Raw genomic sequence first — 23,710 nt, forward strand, 5'->3', positions numbered from 1 at the left:
ACTTTTTAAAGGATGTGAGGTAACCCGCCTCCACCACCCTCCCAGGCAGCACATTCCAGACCGTCACCACCCTCTGGGTAAAAAAGTTTTTCCTCACATCCCCCCTAAATCTCCTGCCCCTCACTTTGAACTTATGTCTCCTTGTGACTGACCCTTCAACTAAGGGGAACAGCTGGTCCCTATCCATCCTGTCCATGCCCCTCATAATCTTGTACACCTCGATCAGGTCGCCCCTCAGTCTTCTCTGCTCCAACGAAAACAACCCAAGTCTATCCAACCTCTCTTCATAGCTTAAATGTTTCATCCCAGGCAACATCCTGGTGAATCTCCTCTGCACCCCATCCCCTGGCCCCAGCCTCTCACCATCACAGCCCAGGGGGCAGCAACCCACCCCCCCTCCTCTCTCACCCCCTTTCCCCTCCCTCTCACCCTCTTTACCCCCCCCATTACCCCCCCACCCACTTTACCACCCCCCACCCCCCCTTTCTCCCCTCTCTCACCCCCTTCCCTGTGACCCCATCACCAGGTAAAAGCCCAGTCTGGGTGCAGGGAGAGACAGTCCATCTCCATCTGCAAACCCCCAAATCTGAGAGACAAATACACAAATAACCAGGCAGGAAAACGAGGAAACAATTTTACTGCAGCATCAAGAATGTGTCAAAAAATTTTAAAACATATTTTTTAAATTGATTAATCTTTTATTGCCACCACATCCCATAGTCCCCTCCCAGTATAGCAGTTGACCTGGGATTCTGCAGTTTGACAGGGGATTCAGGAACTTGCTAATGTTTATTTCCCATGCAGTCGTTGTGCTATCAGATTGGAGGCAACTGCCAGGTGCTCCTGGACTTTTCGATTCCCTGGTGGTTCGGATGGGAATTTTGCCAGTGGGTGATTCCAGTCTGGATGGACTGTCCGTCTATCTTCGCAGTTTCATTCTTTGACGTTTGAACGGCCTCTTTTTCCTGTTTGGATTTCTGGGTTGCTCTGGAGGAGGTTCTAGTTGGCTGAGGGATGATTTCTCATCAGCTGGCGTATCAAAAACTGCTTGAGTGGGGTCCTCGGGTAAAGTCAAACGCTCCTCGGTCTGCTGGATGCGCTGGAACTCCTTCATCTGATGTTTCTCCAGAAAGCGATCAGCAGCAGCTATCCGCAAAATCCGTCGGTGCTACAGACAGACACAGGAGTGAAAGTTAGAACCAGAAAACAGGGAGAGCAGTGAGTTAGAACCCAGAGAGAGAGAGAGAGAGAGTTACAACCCAGAAACAGAGAGAGGGGGGCTGGGGGGTGGGGGAGAGAACCCAGGGAAGAGGGAGAACAATCAGAGTCAGATCCCAGGACAGAGCAGGGAGAATTGGAACCCAGAACGAGAGGACCTGATAAAACACTCGCTCACATTCATCACGTAACAATTCGGAAAAAGTGCACGTACACAAGAAACAGCAGTAGGCCATTCAGCCCATTGAGCTTGCTCTGTCATTCAATACAATCAAGGCTAATCGTGGGCCTCAACTCCACTTTCACACACCATCCCCATATCCCTCAACTCCCTCAGTCCAAAAATCTACAGAGTGGAGGAACAGTACGAGTTGGGTGCTGCACTGTCAGAGGGTCAGTACTGAGGGAGTGCTGCACTGTCAGAGGGTCAGTACTGAGGGAGTGCTGCACTGTCGGAGGGTCAGTACTGAGGGGGTGCTGCACTGTCAGAGGGTCAGTACTGAGGGAGTGCTGCACTGTCGGAGGGTCAGTACTGAGGGAGTGCTGCACTGTCAGAGGGTCAGTACTGAGGGAGTGTTGCGCTTCAGAGGGTCAGTACTGAGGGAGTGCTGCACTGTCAGAGGGTCAGTACTGAGGGAGTGCTGCACTGTCAGAGGGTCAGTACTGAGGGAGTGCTGCACTGTCGGAGGGTCAGTACTGAGGGGGTGCTGCGCTTCAGAGGGTCAGTACTGAGGGAGTGCTGCACTGTCGGAAGGTCAGTGCTGAGGGAGTGCTGCACTGTCGGAGGGTCAGTACTGAGGGAGTGCTGCACTGTCGGAGGGTCAGTGCTGAGGGAGTGCTGCACTGTCGGAGGGTCAGTACTGAGGGAGTGCTGCACTGTCGGAGGGTCAGTACTGAGGGAGTGCTGCGCTGTCGGAGGGTCAGTACTGAGGGAGCGCTGCACTGTCGGAGGGTCAGTACTGAGGGAGCGCTGCACTGTCGGAGGGTCAGTACTGAGGGAGCGCTGCACTGTCGGAGGGTCAGTACTGAGGGAGTGCTGCACTGTCGGAGGGTCAGTACTGAGGGAGTGCTGCACTGTCAGAGGGTCAGTACTGAGGGGGTGCTGCACTGTCAGAGGGTCAGTACTGAGCAGGTGCTGCACTGTTGGAGGTTTGGTACCGAGGGAGTGCTGCATTATTGGCGGTGTTGTCTTTAAGTTGAGGCACACCCAGGCCTTGTCTGCCTCTTAGGTGGATGTAAAGGATCCCATGGCACTATTCGAAGGGCAGCGGGATTCTTCCTGTTCTCTGGCTATCATCTACCCCTTAACCAACATCACGAAGTTGGTATTAACTCACTGCAGTTTGTGGGACCTTGCAGTGAGTAAATTAGGATAGGAAATGCTCTGGTTGTCTGGGCTCTGTGATGCTGGTTGCTCTATAGAAATGTGAGCTTTGAGAGGATTTGGACAGGCTAAGTGAATGGGCAAGAACATGGCAGATGGAATACAACGTGAATAAGTGTGAAGTTATCCACTTTGGTAGAAAAAACAGAAAGGCAGAGTATTTCTTAAATGGTGAGAGGTTGGGAAGTGTTGGTGTCCAAAAGGACCTGGGTGTCCTTGTTCATGAGTCACTGAAAGCTAACACACAGGTACAGCAAGCAATTAGGAAGGTAAATGGTGTGTTGGCCTTCATCACGAGGGGATTTGAGTGCAGGAGTAAAGATGTCTTGCTGCAATTGTACAGAGCCTTGGTGAGACTGCACCTGGAGTATTATGTACAGTTTTGGTCTCTTTAACTTAGGAAAGATACGGTTACCAGAGAGGAAGTGGAGCAGAGGTTCACCAGACTGATTCCTGGGATGGAGGGATTGTCGTATGAGGAGAGATTGAGGAGACTGGGCCTGTATTCTCTAGAATTTCAAAGAATGAGCGGTGACCTCATTGAAACTTACAAAATTCTTACAGGGCTCAAGACGGTAGATGCAGGAAGGATGGAACAGCAGGATTGATGGGCCGAATGGCCTACTCCTGCTCCTATTTCCTAGGATTCAGAGTTCCCCTGCAGCCTTGCTTGTTTTAGTTGGGCTGAGTCAGACATTTCTCCCTGTAGTGGGTTGGGAGGTCCCTCTTACCATGTTTGGAGACCGATAGGTGGGATTTTCATAGAGTGTCGGACCCCCGAAACTGCCCTGGAAAATCTTAATAAGGTTTAGAACAAAACGTGGTCCAATTTCAACCAGAGCTCCATCCTCTTCGATAATCTGTAAGAGACAAAAGGAAATCAAGTCAGAGAAGCTGATTAAAAAGGGAGGTAGTTCAAAGGGAATTGGACTGTTACTTGAAAAGGAAGGTGGTGCAGGGTTACAGGGAGAAGGCTGGGGGGCTGACACTAGGTGAGTTGTTCATTCGGAGAGACGGAGCAGGCAGGATGGGCCAAGTGGCCTCCTTCTGCACTGTAAGGATTCTGTAAAACTCGACAGTGATAAAAGCATGAGCTGAGATAAAGCCTGAAGTCTGGGCCCATGCTGGGGAGTGGACACAACAGAATGATACTGGGGGTAAAGGGTTACATTCTGAGGATGCAGAGTCATTAACCTGAAAGGTTAACTCTGTTTCTCTCTCCACTGCTGCTGCCTTACCTGAGTATTCCCAGCATTTTCTGTTTTTATTTCAGGTTTCCAGCATCAGCAGTATTTTGCCGAGACTAGGTTTGTATTGTCCAGGTTAGAAGACTTGGGCGATCTTTTTTTATTCTTTCACGGGATGTGGGTGTCGCTGGCTAGACCAGCATTTACTGGCTAGACCAGCATTTACTGGCTAGACCAGCATTTACTGGCTAGACCAGCATTTACTGGCTAGACCAGCATTTACTGGCTAGACCAGCATTTACTGGCTAGACCAGCATTTACTGGCTAGACCAGCATTTACTGGCTAGACCAGCATTTACTGGCTAGACCAGCATTTACTAGCCAGACCAGCATTTACTGGCTAGACCAGCATTTACTGGCTAGACCAGCATTTACTGGCTAGACCAGCATTTACTGGCTAGACCAGCATTTACTGGCTAGACCAGCATTTACTAGCCAGACCAGCATTTACTGGCTAGACCAGCATTTACTGGCTAGACCAGCATTTACTGGCTAGACCAGCATTTACTGGCTAGACCAGCATTTACTAGCCAGACCAGCATTTACTGGCTAGACCAGCATTTACTGGCTAGACCAGCATTTACTGACTAGACCAGCATTTACTGGCTAGACCAGCATTTACTGGCCAGACCAGCATTTACTGACTAGACCAGCATTTACTGGCTAGACCAGCATTTACTAGCCAGACCAGCATTTACTGACTAGACCAGCATTTACTGGCTAGACCAGCATTTACTAGCCAGACCAGCATTTACTGACTAGACCAGCATTTACTGACTAGACCAGCATTTACTGGCTAGACCAGCATTTACTGGCTAGACCAGCATTTACTGACTAGACCAGCATTTACTGGCTAGACCAGCATTTGCTGCCCATGGCTGATCTGATAATCCTCAACTCCACTTTCCTGCCTTTTCCCCAGAGCCCTTGATCCCCTTACTGATTAAAAATCTTTCTATCTCAGCCTTGAATAGACTTAATGACCCAGCCTCTACAGCCCTTTGCGGTAAAGAATTCTACAGATTGACTAGCCTCTGAGAGAAGAAATTCCTCCTCATCTCTGTCTTAAATGGGCGCCCCCTTACTCTGAGATTATGGCCTCTGGTCCCAGACTCTCCCACATGGGAAACAACCTCTCAGCATCTACCCTGTCAAACCCCCCAAGAATCTTATATTTTTCAAGGTCGCCTCTCATTCTTCTAAACTCCAGTGAGTACAGGCCCAACCGACTCAACCCCTCCTCAAAAGGTCCATACACCAGCCCAATTGTGAACCGCAAGCATCTCATTCCAATCACTGTCTACCACCCCCTACAAACAGCCCCAGTGTGGAAGCAGTGCCCCAATAGGCAGGGAGGAGGTGTTATCATCCTGCGCCTCCCTGTCACAAGACTAGCCAGCAGTGAGGCTGAACCCAGGTCTTTGATGATTCAATTACTCAAAATATCCTGGGAGAGACTGCCAGAGTGACTCCCCCACAGCCCCTCTACCTGGGACAAGGTTCAACAACCCCCCAGCTCACACCAAACTGCAGTGAGGTGAAGCCTCCTCCTGCCTTCATAACTGCAGGCTTACAGGATTTCAAAAACAGCTTCGAACTGACCTGATAGTTCCTGAACCAGATCCTGTTGTCGGTGATGGTGAATGTGAAGATGTGATCAACAAAGGGCTGACTCTTCGGGTGGTAGTGAGGCGTTGAAAAGATCTGCAAGAGAAAGGGTTATACCAAACCAGACTGGACAGGGGAACAGTAACACACGGTCCTTTGGGTATCACACTGAAACAGTTTGACAAACTCTACCTCTCCTGTATTGTGTTCTTTGCCAAGGCTTCTTCCACAGCACCTTCCAAACCCACAACCACTACCATCTAGAAGGACCAAGGGCAGCAGATAGATGGGAACACCACCACCTGGAAGTTCCCCTCCAAGTCACTCACCATCCTGACTTAGGAACAGCAGGAGGCCATTTAGCCCCTCGAGCCTGTTCTCCCATTCAATGAGATCACGGCTGATCTGTGACCTAACTCCTTATACCCTCCTTTGTCCCATTTCCCTTAATACCTTTAGAGTTCCAAACTTCTCCCACCCTTTGTGTGTGGAAGTGTTTCCTAATTTCACTCCTGAAAACTCTGGCTCTCATTTTTAAACTCTGCCCCCTAGTTCCAGACTCCCCAAACAGTGGGAATAGTTTCTCCCCTTCGACCCTATCAGTTCCCCTTGATATTTTGAAAGCTTCAATAATATTACCCCTCAGTCTAAATTCCGGAGAATACAGCCTGAGTTTGTGTAATCTCTCCTAGTAATGTAGCCCTTGGAGTCCCACCATTCTGGTAAATCTACGCTGCACTGTCCCAAAGATCAATATCTCCTTCCTAAAGTGTGGGGCCCAGAGCTGCTCCCAGTAACTCCAGGTGTGGGTCTAACAGGGCTTTGTACAGCTGAGTCTTCTCCCCGAAAAAAAAAATCTAGTGGTCTAGAAATAGATATACAATGAGGAAATATATCGCCGTTCCTTCCCTGTCACTGGGTCAAAATCCTGGAGCTCCCTCCCTAACAGCACTGTGGGTGTACCTACACCACATGGACTGCAGCGGTTCAAGAAGGCAGCTCACCACCACCTTCTCAAGGGCAACAAGGGTTGGGCAACAACAGCAGACACTGATTACAGATTGATGTGTGACTGCAACAGTGTACATTGATTATAGATCGATGTGTGACTGTAACAGTGTACACTGATTATAGATCAATGTGTGACTGTAACAGTGTACACTGATTACAGATCGATGTGTGACTGTAACAGTGTACACTGATTACAGATCGATGTGTGACTGTAACAGTGTACACTGATTACAGATCGATGTGTGACTAAGTGTACACTGATTACAGATCGATCTGAGACAGTAACAGTGTACACTGATTACAGATTGATGTGTGACTGTAACAGTGTACATTGATTATAGATCGATGTGTGACTGTAACAGTGTACACTGATTACAGATCGATGTGTGACTGTAACAGTGTACACTGATTACAGATCGATGTGTGACTGTAACAGTGTACACTGATTACAGATTGATGTGTGACTGTATTGATGATCTGGTTAAGAAAAAGAGAGAGGTATATAGCAGGTATAGGCAACAAGAAGCAAATGAGGTACTTGTAGAGTATAGAAAATGTAAGAAAATACTAAAAAAGGAAATCAGGAAGGCAAAAAGAAGACATGAGGTTGCTTTGGCAGATAATGTGAAGGTAAACCTGAAGAGTTTCTACAAGTATATTAAGAGTAAAAAGGATAGTAAGGGACACAATTGGTCCCCTTGAAGATCAGAGTGGTCATCTATGTGTGGAGCCTCACGAGATGGGGGAGATCTTAAACAGTTTTTTTGCAACAGTATTTACTCAGGAAACTGGCATAGTGTATAAGGAAGGAAGGGAAACAAGCAGTAGTTTCATGGAACATATAGAGATTAAAGAGGAGGAGGTGCTTGCTGCCTTACAGCGAATAAAGGTAGATAAATCCCCCGGGCCTGACATGATATTCCCTCGGACCTTGAGGGAGACTAGTGTAGAAATTGCAGGGGCCCTGGCAGAAATATTTAAAATGTCCTGAGCCACGGGTGAGGTGCCGGAGGATTGGAGGGTAGCTCATGTTGTTCCGTTGTTTAAAAAAGGCTCCAAAAGTAAACCAGGTAATTACAGGCCAGTGAGCCTGACGTCAGTAGTAGGTAAATTATTGGAAGGTGTTCTGAGAGATCGGATATATAATTATTTGGACAGCCAAGGGCTGATTAAGGATTGTCAGCATGGCTTTGTGCGTGGTAGGTCGTGTTTAACGAACCTTGTAGAGTTTTTCGAGGAGGTTACCAAGAAAGTAGATGAAGGAAAGGCTGTGGATGTTGTCTATATGGACTTTAGTAAGGCCTTTGACAAGGTCCCACATGGGAGGTTAGTTCAGAAGGTTCAGACACTTGGTATCCATGGAGAGGTTGTAAACTGGATTCGAAATTGGCTGTGTGGGAGAAGACAGAGAGTGGTAGTGAATGATTGCTTCTCAGACTGGAAGTCTGTGACTCAGGGATCTGTACTGGGACCATTGTTGTTTGTTGTCTATATCAATGATTTGGATGATAATGCGGTGAATTGGATCAGCAAGTTTGCTGATGACACTAAGATTGGAGGCGTTGTGGACAGCGAGGAAGGCTTTCAAAGCTTGCAGAGAGATCTGGACCAACTGGAAAAATGGGCCAGAAAATGGCAGATGGAATTTAATGCGGAAAACTGTGAGGTGTTGCATTTTGGAAGGACAAACCAAGGTAGGACATACACAGTAAATGGTAGGGCACTGAGGAGTGTGGAGGAACAAAGGGATCTGGGAGTTCAGATACATAATTCCTTGAAAGTGGCGTCACAGGTAGACAGGGTTGTAAAGAAAGCTTTTGGCATACTGGCCTTCATAAATCAAAGTATTGAGCATAGGAATTGGGATGTTATGGTGAGGTTGTATAAGACATTGGTGAGGCCAACTTTGGAGTATTGTGTGCAGTTCTGGTCACCTAATTACAGGAAGGATATCAGTAAGATTGAGAGAGTGCAGAGAAGATTTACTAGGATGTTGCCGGGTCTTAAGGAGTTGAGTTACAGGGAAAGATTAAACAGGTTAGGACTTTATTCCTTGGAGCGTAGAAGAATGAGGGGAGATTTGGTAGAAGTTTACAAAATTATGAGGGGTATAGACAGAGTAAATGCGAGTAGGCTCTTTCCACTTAGATTAGGAGAAATAAACACGAGAGGACATGGCTTTAGGGTGAAAGGGGAAAGGTTTAGGGGGAACATTAGGGGGAACTTCTTCACTCAGAGAGTGGTGAGAGTGTGGAACGAGCTACCATCTGACGTGGTAAATGCGGGCTCACTCTTAAGTTTTAAGAATAAATTAGATAGATACATGGATGGGAGAGGTCTGGAGGGTTATGGACTAGGTGCAGGTCAATGGGACTAGCGGAATAATATTTCGGCACAGACTAGAAGGGGCAAAGGGCCTGTTTTCTGTGCTGTAGTGTTCTATGGTAACAGTGTACACTGATTACAGATTGATGTGTGACTGTAACAGTGTACACTGATTACAGATTGATGTGTGACTGTAACAGTGTACACTGATTACAGATCGATGTGTGACTGTAACAGTGTACACTGATTACAGATCGATGTGTGACTGTAACAGTGTACACTGATTAGATCGATGTGTGACTGTAACAGTGTACACTGATTAGATCAATGTGTGACTGTAACAGTGTACACTGATTACAGATCGATGTGTGACTGTAACAGTGTACACTGATTAGATCGATGTGTGACTGTAACAGTGTACACTGATTAGATCGATGTGTGACTGTAACAGTGTACACTGATTACAGATCGATGTGTGACTGTAACAGTGTACACTGATTAGATCGATGTGTGACTGTAACAGTGTACACTGATTAGATCGATGTGTGACTGTAACAGTGTACACTGATTACAGATTGATGTGTGATTGTAACAGTGTACACTGATTACAGATCGATGTGTGACTGTAACAGTGTACAGTGATTAGATCGATGTGTGACTGTAACAGTGTACACTGATTACAGATCAATGTGTGACTGTAACAGTGTACACTGATTAGATCGATGTGTGACTGCAACAGTACACTGATTAGATCGATGTGTGACTGTAACAGTGCACACTGATTAGATCGATGTGTGACTGTAACAGTGTACACTGATTGGATCGATGTGTGACTGTAACAGTGTACACTGATTGGATCGATGTGTGACTGTAACAGTGTACACTGATTAGATCGATGTGTGACTGTAACAGTGTACACTGATTAGATCGATGTGTGACTAACAGTGTACACTGATTACAGATTGATGTGTGACTGTAACAGTGTACACTGATTAGATTGATGTGTGACTGTAACAGTTTACACTGATTACAGATCGATGTGTTACTGTAACAGTGTACACTGATTACAGATCGATGTGTGATTGTAACGGTGTACACTGATTACAGATCGATGTGTGACTGTAACAGTGTACACTGATTACAGATCGATGTGTGACTGTAACAGTGTACACTGATTAGATCGATGTGTGACTGTAAGTGTACACTGATTAGATCGATGTGTGACTGTAACAGTGTACACTGATTACAGATCGATGTGTGACTGTAACAGTGTACACTGATTACAGATCGATGTGTGACTGTAACAGTGTACACTGATTACAGATCGATGTGTGACTGTAACAGCGTACACTGATTACAGATCGATGTGTGACTGTAACAGCGTACACTGATTACAGATCGATGTGTGACTGTAACAGTGTACACTGATTACAGATCGATGTGTGACTGTAACAGTGTACACTGATTACAGATCGATGTGTGCCTGTAACAGTGTACACTGATTACAGATCGATGTGTGACTGTAACAGTGTACACTGATTACAGATCGATGTGTGACTGTAACAGTGTACACTGATTACAGATCGATGTGTGACTGTAACAGTGTACACTGATTACAGATTGATGTGTGACTGTAACAGTGTACACTGATTAGATCGATGTGTGACTGTAACAGTGTACACTGATTAGATCGATGTGTGACTGTAACAGTGTACACTGAGTAGATCGATGTGTGACTGTAACAGTACACTGATTAGATCGATGTGTGACTGTAACAGTACACTGATTAGATCGATGTGTGACTGTAACAGTGCACACTGATTAGATCGATGTGTGACTGTAACAGTGTACACTGATTAGATCGATGTGTGACTGTAACAGTGTACACTGATTGGATCGATGCGTGACTGTAACAGTGTACACTGATTGGATCGATGTGTGACTGTAACAGTGTACACTGATTAGATCGATGTGTGACTGTAACAGTGTACACTGATTAGATCGATGTGTGACTAACAGTGTACACTGATTACAGATCGATGTGTGACTGTAACAGTGTACACTGATTACAGATCGATGTGTGACTGTAACAGTGTACACTGATTACAGATCGATGTGTGACTGTAACAGTGTACACTGATTACAGATCGATGTGTGACTGTAACAGTGTACACTGATTACAGATCGATGTGTGACTGTAACAGTGTACACTGATTACAGATCGATGTGTGACTGTAACAGTGTACACTGATTACAGATCGATGTGTGACTGTAACAGTGTACACTGATTACAGATCGATGTGTGACTGTAACAGTGTACACTGATTACAGATCGATGTGTGCCTGTAACAGTGTACACTGATTACAGATCGATGTGTGACTGTAACAGTGTACACTGATTACAGATCGATGTGTGACTGTAACAGTGTACACTGATTACAGATCGATGTGTGACTGTAACAGTGTACACTGATTACAGATCGATGTGTGACTGTAACAGTGTACACTGATTACAGATCGATGTGTGACTGTAACAGTGTACACTGATTACAGATCGATGTGTGACTGTAACAGTGTACACTGATTACAGATCGATGTGTGACTGTAACAGTGTACACTGATTACAGATCGATGTGTGACTGTAACAGTGTACACTGATTACAGATCGATGTGTGACTGTAACAGTGTACACTGATTACAGATCGATGTGTGCCTGTAACAGTGTACACTGATTACAGATCGATGTGTGACTGTAACAGTGTACACTGATTACAGATCGATGTGTGACTGTAACAGTGTACACTGATTACAGATCATATGAACTGGGAGCAGGAGTCGGCCACTCAGCCATTCGAGTCTGCTCCGCCATTCAATAAGGTTTCGGATGTTCTGAATGTAACCTCCCCCCGATAACCTTTCACCCCCTTGTTAATCAAGAACCTATCCACTTCTGCCTTAAAAATATTCAAAGACTCTCCTTCTACCGGCTTTTCAGGGAGAGAGTTCCAAAGATTCAAAACACTCAGAGAAAAAAAATCTCATCCCCAACTTAAACGAGTGACCTCTTATTTTTAAACAGTGACCCTGAATTCCAGGTGCAAAAGGTTGGGCCCAACTTTCGCAGATGGCAAGAGTGACTTGCACTTCTGTCAAGAAGCAGTTTGGAAGGAAGAGGTCAGAATTCTCTCTCAGGATTTGGGTGTTTCTTTCACTCCTAGACACTGTAAGATCTCCCTTCCCGAGCGAGCTGGAGCAGCGCACTGGCAGAGCGAGCTGGGGCAGCGCACTGGCAGAGCGAGCTGGAGCAGCGCACTGGCAGAGCGAGCTGGGGCAGCGCACTGGCAGAGCGAGCTGGGGCAGCGCACGGGCAGAGCGAGCTGGGGCAGCGCACGGGCAGAGCGAGCTGGGGCAGCGCACGGGCAGAGCAAGCTGGGGCAGCGCACTGGCAGAGCGAGCTGGAGCAGCGCACTGGCAGAGCGAGCTGGAGCAGCGCACTGGCAGAGCGAGCTGGAGCAGCGCACTGGCAGAGCGAGCTGGAGCAGCGAACTGGCAGAGCGAGCTGGAGCAGCGCACTGGCAGAGCGAGCTGGAGTAGCGCACTGGCAGAGCGAGCTGGGGCAGCGCACTGGCAGGGCGAGCTGGAGCAGCGCACTGGCAGAGCGAGCTGGAGCAGCGCACTGGCAGAGCGAGCTGGAGCAGCGCACTGGCAGAGCGAGCTGGAGCAACGCACTGGCAGAGCGAGCTGGAGCAGCGAACTGGCAGAGCGAGCTGGATTAGCGAACTGGCAGAGCGAGCTGGGGCAGCGCGCTGGCAGAGCGAGTTGGAGCAGCGCGCTGGCAGAGCGAGTTGGAGCAGCGCACTGGCAGAGCGAGCTGGAGCAGCGCACTGGCAGAGCGAGCTGGAGCAGCGCACTGGCAGAGCGAGCTGGAGCAGCGCACTGGCAGAGCGAGCTGGAGCAGCGCACTGGCAGAGCGAGCTGGAGCAGCGCACTGGCAGAGCGAGCTGGAGCAGCGCACTGGCAGAGCGAGCTGGAGCAGCGCACTGGCAGAGCGAGCTGGAGCAGCGCACTGGCAGAGCGAGCTGGAGCAGCGCACTGGCAGAGCGAGCTGGAGCAGCGCACTGGCAGAGTGAGCTGGAGCAGCGCACTGGCAGAGCGAGCTGAGCAAGGGGCACAAACTGGCTGGAGCAGGTGCTGTAGGTCTGTGTTATCGGGGGAAAGGGGTTGGTCAGACTGTGTCTCCCTAATTCCCTCCGTGTGCTCGAGATCAGAGACAGGGTAAACACAAACTCACCTGGATAAAGAGTTCCTTGAGGACACTGTAATGAGGTTCTTTATCAAATGTCTATTGAGAAGAGAAAGAGAAAACAACTGTTAAACATGCAGCCTCCAGGAGAAATATGACAAAGATTGAAGAATAGCAGCTTCCTCACCGGGTCAAAGGACAGCAGCGGCCTCGAACCTTTCAAACAGTTTCCAGTCATCTTCAACTCATCCAGGGTGTGAACTACAAGAAAAACCAAGGGAGAGAGAGCAAGGGGAGGAGGGGGGAAAGAGAGAGGACATTGGGGAGAATGGGGTGTGGGAGGGGAGAGGGGGTGAGCAAAAGGGAGAGCAGGAGGGAGAGGGCAGTGGGATAGGAGACCAGGGAGAGCATAAGGATAGCCCAGGGGATGTAGGTGAGGGAGAGAGTGCGCCAGCGAATACACAGGGGGAGAGCGCAAGAAGGGAGAGAGAGTGAACGTGGGACAGAGAGTGAGAGAGAGAGAGAGAGAGAGAGAGAGAGAGAGACAGAAAAGAGACATGTTAAGGAGCCACAGGTCACATATGTTCATTGTACTCTGAGCCTGTGATCATCACAGGAGATTCAAAGCTGTCTTCAGCAGGGAGTCAATGCACCATCGGACATGGTAACTCTGACACCCAGACGAGGGGAATCACTGAGACTGGATACCAGCCAGAATCCCAGGCTCCAGGGGTCACAGTGAGATCTGCCTCAACTCAGGATATCAACTCCTGTTGTGACTGGTGACTGTACTAACACGATCACAGGGTGGGAGGAGGCCATTCAGGCCATCATGCCTGTGCTAGCACTTTGAAAGAGCTTTCCAATTAATTGCACTGCCCTCCTCTTTCCCGACAGACCAGCGGGTAAAGTATTTTTTAAAATGTCCTCATTCATTCTGCGTCCGCACCATTGAAGGAAACACATTCAGGATTACAACAAACAGGATCATAAAATCCTCCTCATCCACCCTGACCTTTTTACTAATGATATCTGTATTCTCTGGTTAGTGATACATTTCCTGAGACAGTTATCCTGAACAAACTCCTCTGGACTCAATCAGCACCCTCCCTCACATTGAGGCAACTCATTTCCTCACTGACCTCAATCACCTCAAATGAAAAGGAGCTGTCGACACCTCCAAACACACACACACTGAGGAGTGTCGACACCGCCAAACACACACACACCGAGGAGTGACGACACCGCCAAACACACACACTGAGGAGTGTCGACACCTCCAAACACACACACACTGAGGAGTGACGACACCTCCAAACACACACACACTGAGGAGTGACGACACCTCCAAACACTCACACACTGAGGAGTGACGACACCTCCAAACACACACACACACACACAGAGGAGTGTCGACACCGCCAAACACACACACACACTGAGGAGTGACGACACCTCCAAACACTCACACACTGAGGAGTGACGACACCTCCAAACACACACACACACACTGAGGGGTGACGACACCTCCAAACACACACACACACACTGAGGAGTGTCGACACCTCCAAACACACACACACACAGTGGGAATTTGGGATGAAAATCTGTAGCCACCAACAATTCAGCTCTAAGTCACATTCCCTTCCATCAATGTGGGACAAAGGTTGCCGACTCCTGTCATTGAAGAGAGATGTACCTGGGGCCAGAGTTAGTGCCATACGCAGCTTGGGAATATAGTCACTAACCCTGAGATATCAGCCCGCAGCCTGAGTATCCCTCCCCAGGGCAGTGAAACATTTAAACACTTTAAACCCACTAACCAGAGACAACAGCAAACTTACTGTTTTGTATTAAAAATTTGGCAGATGGTCCATGTGGTACATTTGAGATCCTGAAACACACAGAAAACGTTTGCATCATTTCGAAGCTGCTGTTTCATTCAGATCAAAAACTGCCCAAACCGAACAGGTACAGACTCGACACAACGTGTCTACATAGGCCCTGTACCCCACCCCACAACAACTCCGCCTCCTCCCCTCAATCCCCACCCCCTCCACTCAACTCTACCTCCTCTTACTCCCCCTCTCCCCCCCACCCCAACTCTGCCCCCACACTCTCCCAAAAGCCCTGACTGTGGTTTATGTGGAGGGTAACAGGTAGGGTTGGCTTAGCCCCGTGAACCAGGTTTAACCCTCCCCCAAACCCAGCTTTCAACATAAGGAATAAGAGCAGGAATTGACCATTTCCTTTATTCATTCTCGGGATGTGGGCTTCACTGGCTGAGCCAGCATTTATTGCCCATCCCTAATTGCCCTTGAGAAGGTGGTGGTGAGCTGCCTTCTTGAACCGCTGCAGTCCATGTGGTGTAGGTACACCCACAGTGCTGTTAGGAAGGGAGTTCCAGGATTTTGACCCAGTGACAGTGAAGGAACGGCGATATATTTCCAAGTCAGGGTGGTGAGTGACTTGGAGGGGAACTTCCAGGTGGTGGTGTTCCCATCTATCTGCTGCCCTTGTCCTTCTAGATGGTAGCGGTCGTGGGTTTGGAAGGTGCTGTCTAAGGAGCCTTGGTGAATTCCTGCAGTGCATCTTGTAGATGGTACACACTGCTGCTACTGTGCATCGGTGGTGGAGGGAGTGAATGTTTGTGGATGTGGTGCCAATCAAGCGGCTGCTTTGTCCTGGATGGTGTCAAGCTTCTTGAGTGTTGTGGGAGCTGCACTCATCCAGGCAAGTGGGGAGTATTCCATCACACTCCTGACTTGTGCCTTGTAGATGGTGGACAGGCTTTGAGGAGTCAGGAGGTGAGATACTTGCTGCAGGATTCCTAGCCTCTGACCTGCTCTTGTAGCCACAGTATTTATATGGCTAGTCCAGTTCAGTTTCAGGTCAATGGTAACCCCCAGGATGTTAATAGTGGGGCATTCAGTAACGATAATGCTATTAAACATCAAGGGGCGATGGTTGGATTCACTCTTGTTGGAGATGGTCATTGCCTGGCACTTGTGTGGTGTGAACGTTAGTTGCTACTTGTCAGCCCAAGCCTGGATATTGTCCAGGTCTTGCTGCATTTGGACATGGACTGCTTCAGTATCTGAGTCGTCGCTAATGGTGCTGAACATTGTGGAATCATCAGCGAACATCCCCACTTCTGACCTTATGATGGAATCAAGGTCATTGGTGAAGCAGGTGAAGATGGTTGGGCCGAGGACACTACCTTGAGGAACTCCTGCAGTGATGTCCTGGAGCTGAAATGACTGACCTCCAACAACCACAACCGTCTTCCTTTGTGCTCGGTATGACTCCAACCAGCAGAGAGTTTTCCCCCTGATTCCCATTGACTCTAGTTTTGCTAGGGCTCCTGGATGCCACACTCGGTCAAATGTTGCCTTGATGTCAAGGGCAGTCACTCTCACCTCACCTCGGGAGTTCAGCTCTTTTGTCCATGTTTGAACTAAGGCTGTAATGAGGTCAGGAGCTGAGTGGCCCTGGCAGAACCCAAACTGGGCGTCAGTGAGCAGGTTATTGCTAAGCAAGTGCTGCTTGATAGCACTGTTGATGACCCCTTCCATTACTTTACTGATGATGGATAGTAGACTGGTGGGGCGGTAATTGGCTGGGTTGGATTTGTCCTGCTTTTTGTGTACAGGACATACCTGGGCAATTTTCCACATAGCCGGGTAGATGCCAGTGTTGTAGCTGTACTGGAACAGCTTGGCTAGGGGCGCGGCAAGTTCTGGGGCACAAGTCTTCAGTACTATTGCCAGAATATTGTCAGGGCCCATACCCTTTGCAGTATCCAGTGCCTTCAGCCGTTTCTTGTTATCATGTGGAGTGAATTGAATTGGCTGAAGACTGGCATCTGTGATGCTGGGGACCTCCAGAGGAGGCTGAGATGGATCATCCACTCGGCACTTCTGGCTGAAGATTGTTGCGAATGCTTCAACCTTATCTTTTACACTGATGTGCTGGGCTCCTCCACCATTGAGGATGGGGATATTTGTGGAGCCTCCTCCTCCAGTGAGTTGTTTAATTGTCCACCACCATTCACGACCGGATGAGGCAGGACTGCAGAGTTTAGAGTGAAGTAATTTCCCCTCATTTCCATCCTAATTGATCAGCCCCTTATCCTGAGACTGTGCCCCCAGGTTTTAGACTCTCAGACCAGTGGAAACAATCTCTCAGTGTCCACTCTATCAAACCCTTTCAGAGTCTCATATGTTTCAATGAGATTGCCTCTCATCCTTCTAAACTCCAGAGAATATCGGCCCAATTTACTCAGCCCCTCATCCAAGGATAACCCCCTCATCCCAGGGACCAATCTAGTGAACCTTTGCTGTACCCTCTCTGAGGCAAGTCTATCCTTCCTTAGGTAAGAGCCAAAACCGTGCACGGTATTCCAGCTGTGCTCTCACCAATGCCCCGTATAATTGTAGTAAGACTTTATTCTTATACTCCAATCCCTTTGTAAAAAACCTGGAACTTCCTCCCTAACAGCACTGTGGGTGTACCTACACCACTTGGACTGCAGTGGTTCAAGAAGGCAGCTCACCACCATCTTCTCAAGGGCAATTAGGGATAGCTGTTTGGTGGTAGAGAACTTGAGTGTTGCTGAAAAAAGAGACATGTTGAAGCTTTTCGTCTTGCACTCATCAGGACACTCGCAGTAACAATATAAGGGGGAAACAACAATTTACACCCAGTGTGAAGAGAGTGCTGATTGGTTGGCAAGTGGCGTTGCCATGGAGAATGCAACTAGGGATGGGCAATAAATGCTGGTCCAGTCAGTGACTCCCACATCCAAGGAAAGAATAACAAAAAGCTAACAAACCATTTAGCTTCCTGATTGCTTGTTGGACCTGCATATTATTTTTGTGACTTATGTACAAGGACACCCAGGTCCCTCTGAATGCAAATGTTTCCCAGTCTCTCACCTTTCAAAAATATTCGGCTTTTCTATTCTTCTGACCAAAGTGAATCACCTCCCACTTGCCCATATTCTACTCTATCTGCCACCCTGTTACCCATTCACTTAATTTGTCCATATCTCTTTGCAGCCTCTTTGTGTCCTCCCCACAGCTTACTCAGCACATCACAGATCCTGATCCCATCACTCGAATAACACGATGATTCTCACTCACCACATGTACAGATCTTGTTTCTTCTTGGCTTCAAAGTACACACATTTATTACAGTTCTTCATTTCACAAATCTGTTGTGGAAGAATCAACAATAGCAGGTTCTCAGATTCAATGCTCACAAACCAGTTCCCAATAGACAGTCTCATCACTGCCTTTTTGGCTGGGGCACATCTGCCCAGAGTCAGGAGATCTGACCCAATTCACTGAGCCAGTGTGTATGGTCAATCTGCTCCCTCATGGACAGACTGTCCTCCTGGGATCACCGTGTCTCCTGTGGTTATTGGGTCTCCTGTGGTTATAGTTCACCGCAGGGAGTAGGGACACACCTGTGGACAGGTATGCGACAGCTCAGTGCTGGCGAAAGGCCAGGAAGTTATCAGCAGCCTGAAGGTGTGGACCCAGTGTCACAGCAAACGGGTTTGAGTTTTACACAATCAACAACCACAATGCTGCTCCTCCCACTCTCTCTGTATCCCAGGAACAGCGCCTTCCAGCTCATCCAGGGGATTCGAAGACCAGGCATTCTGCCTCTTTCATGTAATTCACACACATATTGCAGTTCCCAGCACACAACTTACCTCATTAACAACAAACAGCTTGTCCTTTCGATCCATTTTGGTGTCTGGAATTAGAGGAAAGACCTTTCATTAGTTCCACAAAAGGCTTGGAGACCCCAGGTGGCTCAGCACTGGGACTCCGCCCCCCCCCAGTAACCGGGGAGACCCCTCCCCCAGTAACCGGGGAGACCCCTCCCCCCCAGTAACCAGGGAGACCCCTCCCCCCCAGTAACCGGGGAGACCGCCCACCCCCTCCGTAACCAGGGAGACCCCTCCCCCCCAGTAACCGGGGAGACCGCCCACCCCCTCCGTAACCGGGGAGACCCCTCCCCACGTAACCGGGGAGACCCCCCACGCCCTCCGTAACCGGGGAGACCCCTCCCCCCGTAACCGGGGAAACCATCCCCCCCACCGTAACCGGGGAAACCACCCCCCCCACCGTAACCGGGGAAACCATCCCCCCCACCGTAACCGGGGAAACCATCCCCCCCACCGTAACCGGGGAAACCACCCCCCCCCGTAACCGGGGAAACCACCCCCCCCATAACCGGGGAAACCATCCCCCCCACCGTAACCGGGGAAACCCCACCCCCAAGAAGCTCTTCCACAGACACAACTCTGTATTTTCTCATTCTTTAGTGGGGCCTGCGCTTCGCTGGCTAGGCCAGCATTTATTGCCCATCCCTAGTTGCCCTTGAGAAGGTGGTGGTGAGCTGCCTTCTTGAACCGCTGCAGTCCATGTGGTGTAGGTACACCCACAGTGCTGCAATTTTTTCTGTATCGGTTTGATACAACTGACTGTCTGGCTCGGCCATTTCAGAGGGTGTTTAAGAATCAACCACATTGCTGTGGGTCTGGAGTCACATGTAGGCCAAACCAGGTAAGGACAGCAGATTTCCTCCCTAAAGGACATTAGTGAACCAGATGGTGAATCCAGTGGTTTCATGATTACTAACGACCATCACAGGTACCGGTCTTCAGCCAATTTGATTCACTCCACGTGATATCAAGTAACAGCTGAAGGCACTGGATACTGCAAAGGCTATGGGCCCTGACAACATTCCGGCATTAATACTGAAGACTTGTGCTCCAGAACTTGCCGCGCCTCTAGCCAAGCTGTTCCAGTACAGCTACAACACTGGCATCTACCCGGCTATGTGGAAAATTGCCCAGGTATGTCCTGTACACAAAAAGCAGGACATACCCAACCCGGACAATTACCGCCCCATCAGTCTACTCTCCATCATCAGGAAAGTAATGGAAGGGATCATCAACAGTGCTATCAAGCAGCACTTGCTTAGCAATAACCTACTCACCGACACCCAGTTTGGGTTCCGCCAGGGCCACTCAGCTCCTGACCTCATTACAGCCTTGGTTCAAACATGGACAAAAGAGCTGAACTCCCAAGGTGAGGTGAGTGTGACTGCCATTGACATCAAGGCAGCATTTGATCAAGTGTGGCATCAAGGAGCCCTAGCAAAACTGGAGTCAATGGGAATCAGGGGGGGAAACTCTCTGCTAGTTGGAGTTATACCTAGCACAAAGTAAGATCAAACAAAAACAAAAAACTCTGGAAAAACTCAGTAGGTCTGACAGCATCTGTGGGGAGGAATACAGTTAACATTTCAAGTCCATATGACTTTTGATCAGAACGGACTCGAAATGTTAACTCTGTCTTCCTCTCCACAGATGCTGTCAGACCTGCTGAGTTTTTCCAGCAATTTTTGTTTTTGTTTCAGATTTCCAGCATCCGCAGTATTTTGCTTTTAGCAAAGGAAGATGGTTGTGGTTGTTGGAGGTCAGTCATCTCAGCTCCAGGACATCACTGCAGGAGTTCCTCAGGGTAGTGTCCTCGGCCCAACCATCTTCAGCTGCTTCATCAATGACCTTCCTTCCATCATAAGGTCAGAAGTGGGGATGTTCGCTGATGATTCCACAATGTTCAGCACCATTCCCGACTCCTCAGATGCTGAAGCAGTCCATGTCCAAATGCAGCAAGACCTGGACAATATCCAGACTTGGACTGACAAGTGGCAAGTAACATTCTCACCACACAAGTGCCAGGCATTGACCACCTCCAACAAGAGAGAATTTAACCATTGCCTCCTGACATTCAGTGCCATTACCATCACTGAATCTCCCACTATCAACAGCCTGGGGGTTACCATTGACCAGAAACTGAACTGGACTAGCCATATAAATACTGTGGCTACAAGAGCAGGTCAGAGGCTGGGAATACTGCGACGAGTAACTCACCTCCTGACTCCCCAAGGCCTGTCCACCATCTACAAGGCACAAGTCAGGAGTGTGATGGAATACTCCCCACTTGCCTGGGTGAGTGCAGCTCCCACAACACTCAAGAAACTTGACACCATCCAGGACAAAGCAGCCGCTTGATTGGCACCACATTCACTCTCTACACTACCGACGCACAGTGACAGCAGTGTTTACCATCTACAAGATGCACTGCAGGAATTCACCAAGGCTCCTTCAACAGCACCTTCCAAACCCACGACCACTACCATCTAGAAGGACAAGGGCAGCAGACACATGGGAACATCACCACCTGGAAGTTCCCCTCCAAGTCACTCACCATCCTGATTTGGAAATATATCTCCGTTCCTTCACTGTCACTGGGTCAAAATCCTGGAACTCCCTCCCTAACAGCATTGTGGGTGTACATACACCACATGGACTGCAGCGGTTCAAGAAGGCAGCTCACCACCACCTTCTCAAGGGCAATTAGGGATGGGCAATAAATGCTGGCCCAGCCAGCGAAGCCCACATCCCGTGAATGAATAAAAAGAAAGGAAGGTCAGAAAAGCGCTGGTCAGGGGTTTGATAGTTTGAGCAATAGTCATTCGTCTGTGACAACACACCTGAAATCAAACCCATGAACAAATAAAAACCCCTCAAAACCACTCCCTAACCCTCCAGCAACAACTTGAACTTAATGTTGAAAAGTAAGTCCAGCTCGTTTACAACCCTCCCTAAACTCAGCTTCCTGTCCAATTCATCAGATAAATGTTTCCAAAATAACAGTCAAAGTTGCAATTTGAAATCCCCCCAAAGCGAGTCCTTATCCCAGTAATTTAAAAGGAAGAAATGCCTTCAGTTACCGGGTTTCGAGTGGGGCATCAGTGTGCGGAGGTCCTGCATCAGATGGCGTGCCCTGTAATCAATCCCCCGAGAGGAGAAGATAAGAACGCGTTCCTTGTTCTTCCATTTGCCCTGTGGTTAAGGTAATTGAAGGCAGGAACAGTTATGGTTTTTCTCAACCAGATTCTAACTCACATCAAAAACATAAAATCAGAAGAAATAGGAACAGGAAGTGGCCATTCAGCCCTTCAAGCCTGTTCCACAAATCATGGTTGACCTGAATGTGGCCTTAACTCCACTTTCCTATCTGCCCCCCCCACAACCCTGGACCCCCTTGTAGATCTAAAAAATCTGTTGAACTCAGCCCTCCGTTATTCACTGAGGCGGAGATTGAGAACTCTTGGAGCAGGGTCAGCACTGAGTGAGCGCCACACTGTTAGAGGGTCAATACTGAGGGAATGCTGCACTGTTGGAGGTGCTGTTATTTGGATGAGATGTTAAACTGAGGCCCCATCTGCCCTCTGTGGTCAGTAGAATTGTTCAGGGGCAGGAGGAGGCCCATTTGGCCCATCATGTCTGCACTGGCCCTCTGAAGGAGCCATTTACCCAGTGCCACTCCCTTGTCTTCTCCCCGTAACCCTGCACAATCCGGCCTCCCTCACACTCTCAGGACCTACGTTCCAGATCCTAACCTCTCGCTGTGTGAAAGGGTTTCTCCTCATGTCTCCATTGCTTCTTTTACTAATCACCTTCAATCTGTGCCTCTGGTTCTAGATCCTTCCACCAATGGGAACAGTTTCTCTCTATTGACCCTGTCCAGACCCCTCGGGATTCTGAAAATCTCCATCAAATCCCCTCTCAATGTGAATTGGTGACGATCTGGGTCAACCTCACCTCACTGTCTGGGATCTTGCTGTGTAAATACACTGGATTCCATTTCACTCAGGATGTGACAGGCGCTATAACAATGTAACTGGTGCTTACCCTGGACACGGGGCCGGGGATGATGTTCTCTCTGCCCCCGGGAGCTTCAGGCTCCGGTCCCGCCGACTCCCTCCGGCTCATCCGCCGCCGCTTGGCGGCTCCTGCCCCACCGCCAGCCCGCCGCTTGGCCGCCATCACCATGAGGCCGCGGCTTCCGGTGTGCCCCCGCTCAGCCCTCCCCCGGGTACTTCCGATGTGCCCCGCTCAGCCCTCCCCCCGGGCACTTCCGGTATGCCCCGCTCAGCCCTCCCCCCGGGCTCTTCCGGTGTGCCACGCTCAGCCCTCCCCCCGGGCACTTCCGGTGTGCCCCGCTCAGCCCTCCCCCCGGGCACTTCCGGTGTGCCCCGCTCAACCCTCCCCCCCGGGCACTTCCTTTGTATCTACGCTCAGCCCTCCCCCCGGGCACTTCCGGCGTGTCCCCTCTCAACCCTCCCCCGGGCACTTCCGGCGGATGCCGGTCGCTGGTGTTTGTGACGATTTCCGGCTGTGCGCTGCCCTCCACAGTCGAACTCCTTTGCTCCAAGGAGAACAAGTCAGGCTTCTCCAATGGAAATACAAAAACAAAAACAGAATTTCCTGGAAAAACTTAGGAGAGAGGTGAAATATAAGCTGGTCTAAGGTGGGGGGGCGGGGGGAGAGAGAAGTTGAGGGTGGGATGATTGTGGAGATAAGCAAGCAGTGATATGAGCAGATAATCAAAAGATGTCACAGACAAAAGGATCAAAGAGGTGTTGAAGGTGGTGATATTATCTAAGAAAAGTGCTAATTAAGAATGGAAGACAGGACACTCAAGGTGCAGCTCTAGTGGGGATGGGGTGGAAAGACTAACAAAGTATTAGTTTTAGATTTAAAAATAATGGAAATAGGTGGGAAAAGAAGAATCTATATAA

At 48.9% G+C, this 23,710-nt stretch overlaps 1 protein-coding gene across 1 annotated transcript; it reads right to left on the reverse strand.

Moving 5' to 3' along the window:
• Window positions 1–620: 620 nt before the first annotated feature.
• bxdc2 (brix domain containing 2) lies at window positions 621–23,038 on the reverse strand. The gene is made up of 10 exons (XM_078535988.1): window positions 22,821–23,038; window positions 21,857–21,968; window positions 18,759–18,802; window positions 18,181–18,251; window positions 14,881–14,930; window positions 13,224–13,297; window positions 13,085–13,135; window positions 5,452–5,553; window positions 3,334–3,462; window positions 621–1,168 (listed from the first exon to the last, which is right to left on the reverse strand). The coding sequence occupies exons 1-10, from the start codon at window positions 22,959–22,961 to the stop codon at window positions 920–922; spliced, it is 1,023 nt and encodes a 340-aa protein (XP_078392114.1). The 5' UTR covers window positions 22,962–23,038; the 3' UTR covers window positions 621–919.
• Window positions 23,039–23,710: the final 672 nt, after the last annotated feature.

This window comes from Cetorhinus maximus, unplaced genomic scaffold, assembly GCF_964194155.1.
Source record: "Cetorhinus maximus unplaced genomic scaffold, sCetMax3.hap1.1 HAP1_SCAFFOLD_798, whole genome shotgun sequence".
NCBI classification, from domain to species: domain Eukaryota; kingdom Metazoa; phylum Chordata; class Chondrichthyes; order Lamniformes; family Cetorhinidae; genus Cetorhinus; species Cetorhinus maximus.

What these genes read in the sequence shown, in the direction of transcription:
- bxdc2 (XM_078535988.1), bottom strand. Translation starts at nt 22,961, where the DNA reads ATGGTGATGGCGGCCAAGCGGCGGGCTGGCGGTGGGGCAGGAGCCGCC. An exon ending in TCCCCGGCCCCGTGTCCAGG is followed by an intron (nt 21,969 to 22,820) that starts GTAAGCACCAGT and finishes CCTTAACCACAG; the next exon opens with GGCAAATGGAAGAACAAGGA. An exon ending in GATGCCCCACTCGAAACCCG is followed by an intron (nt 18,803 to 21,856) that starts GTAACTGAAGGC and finishes CTCTAATTCCAG; the next exon opens with ACACCAAAATGGATCGAAAG.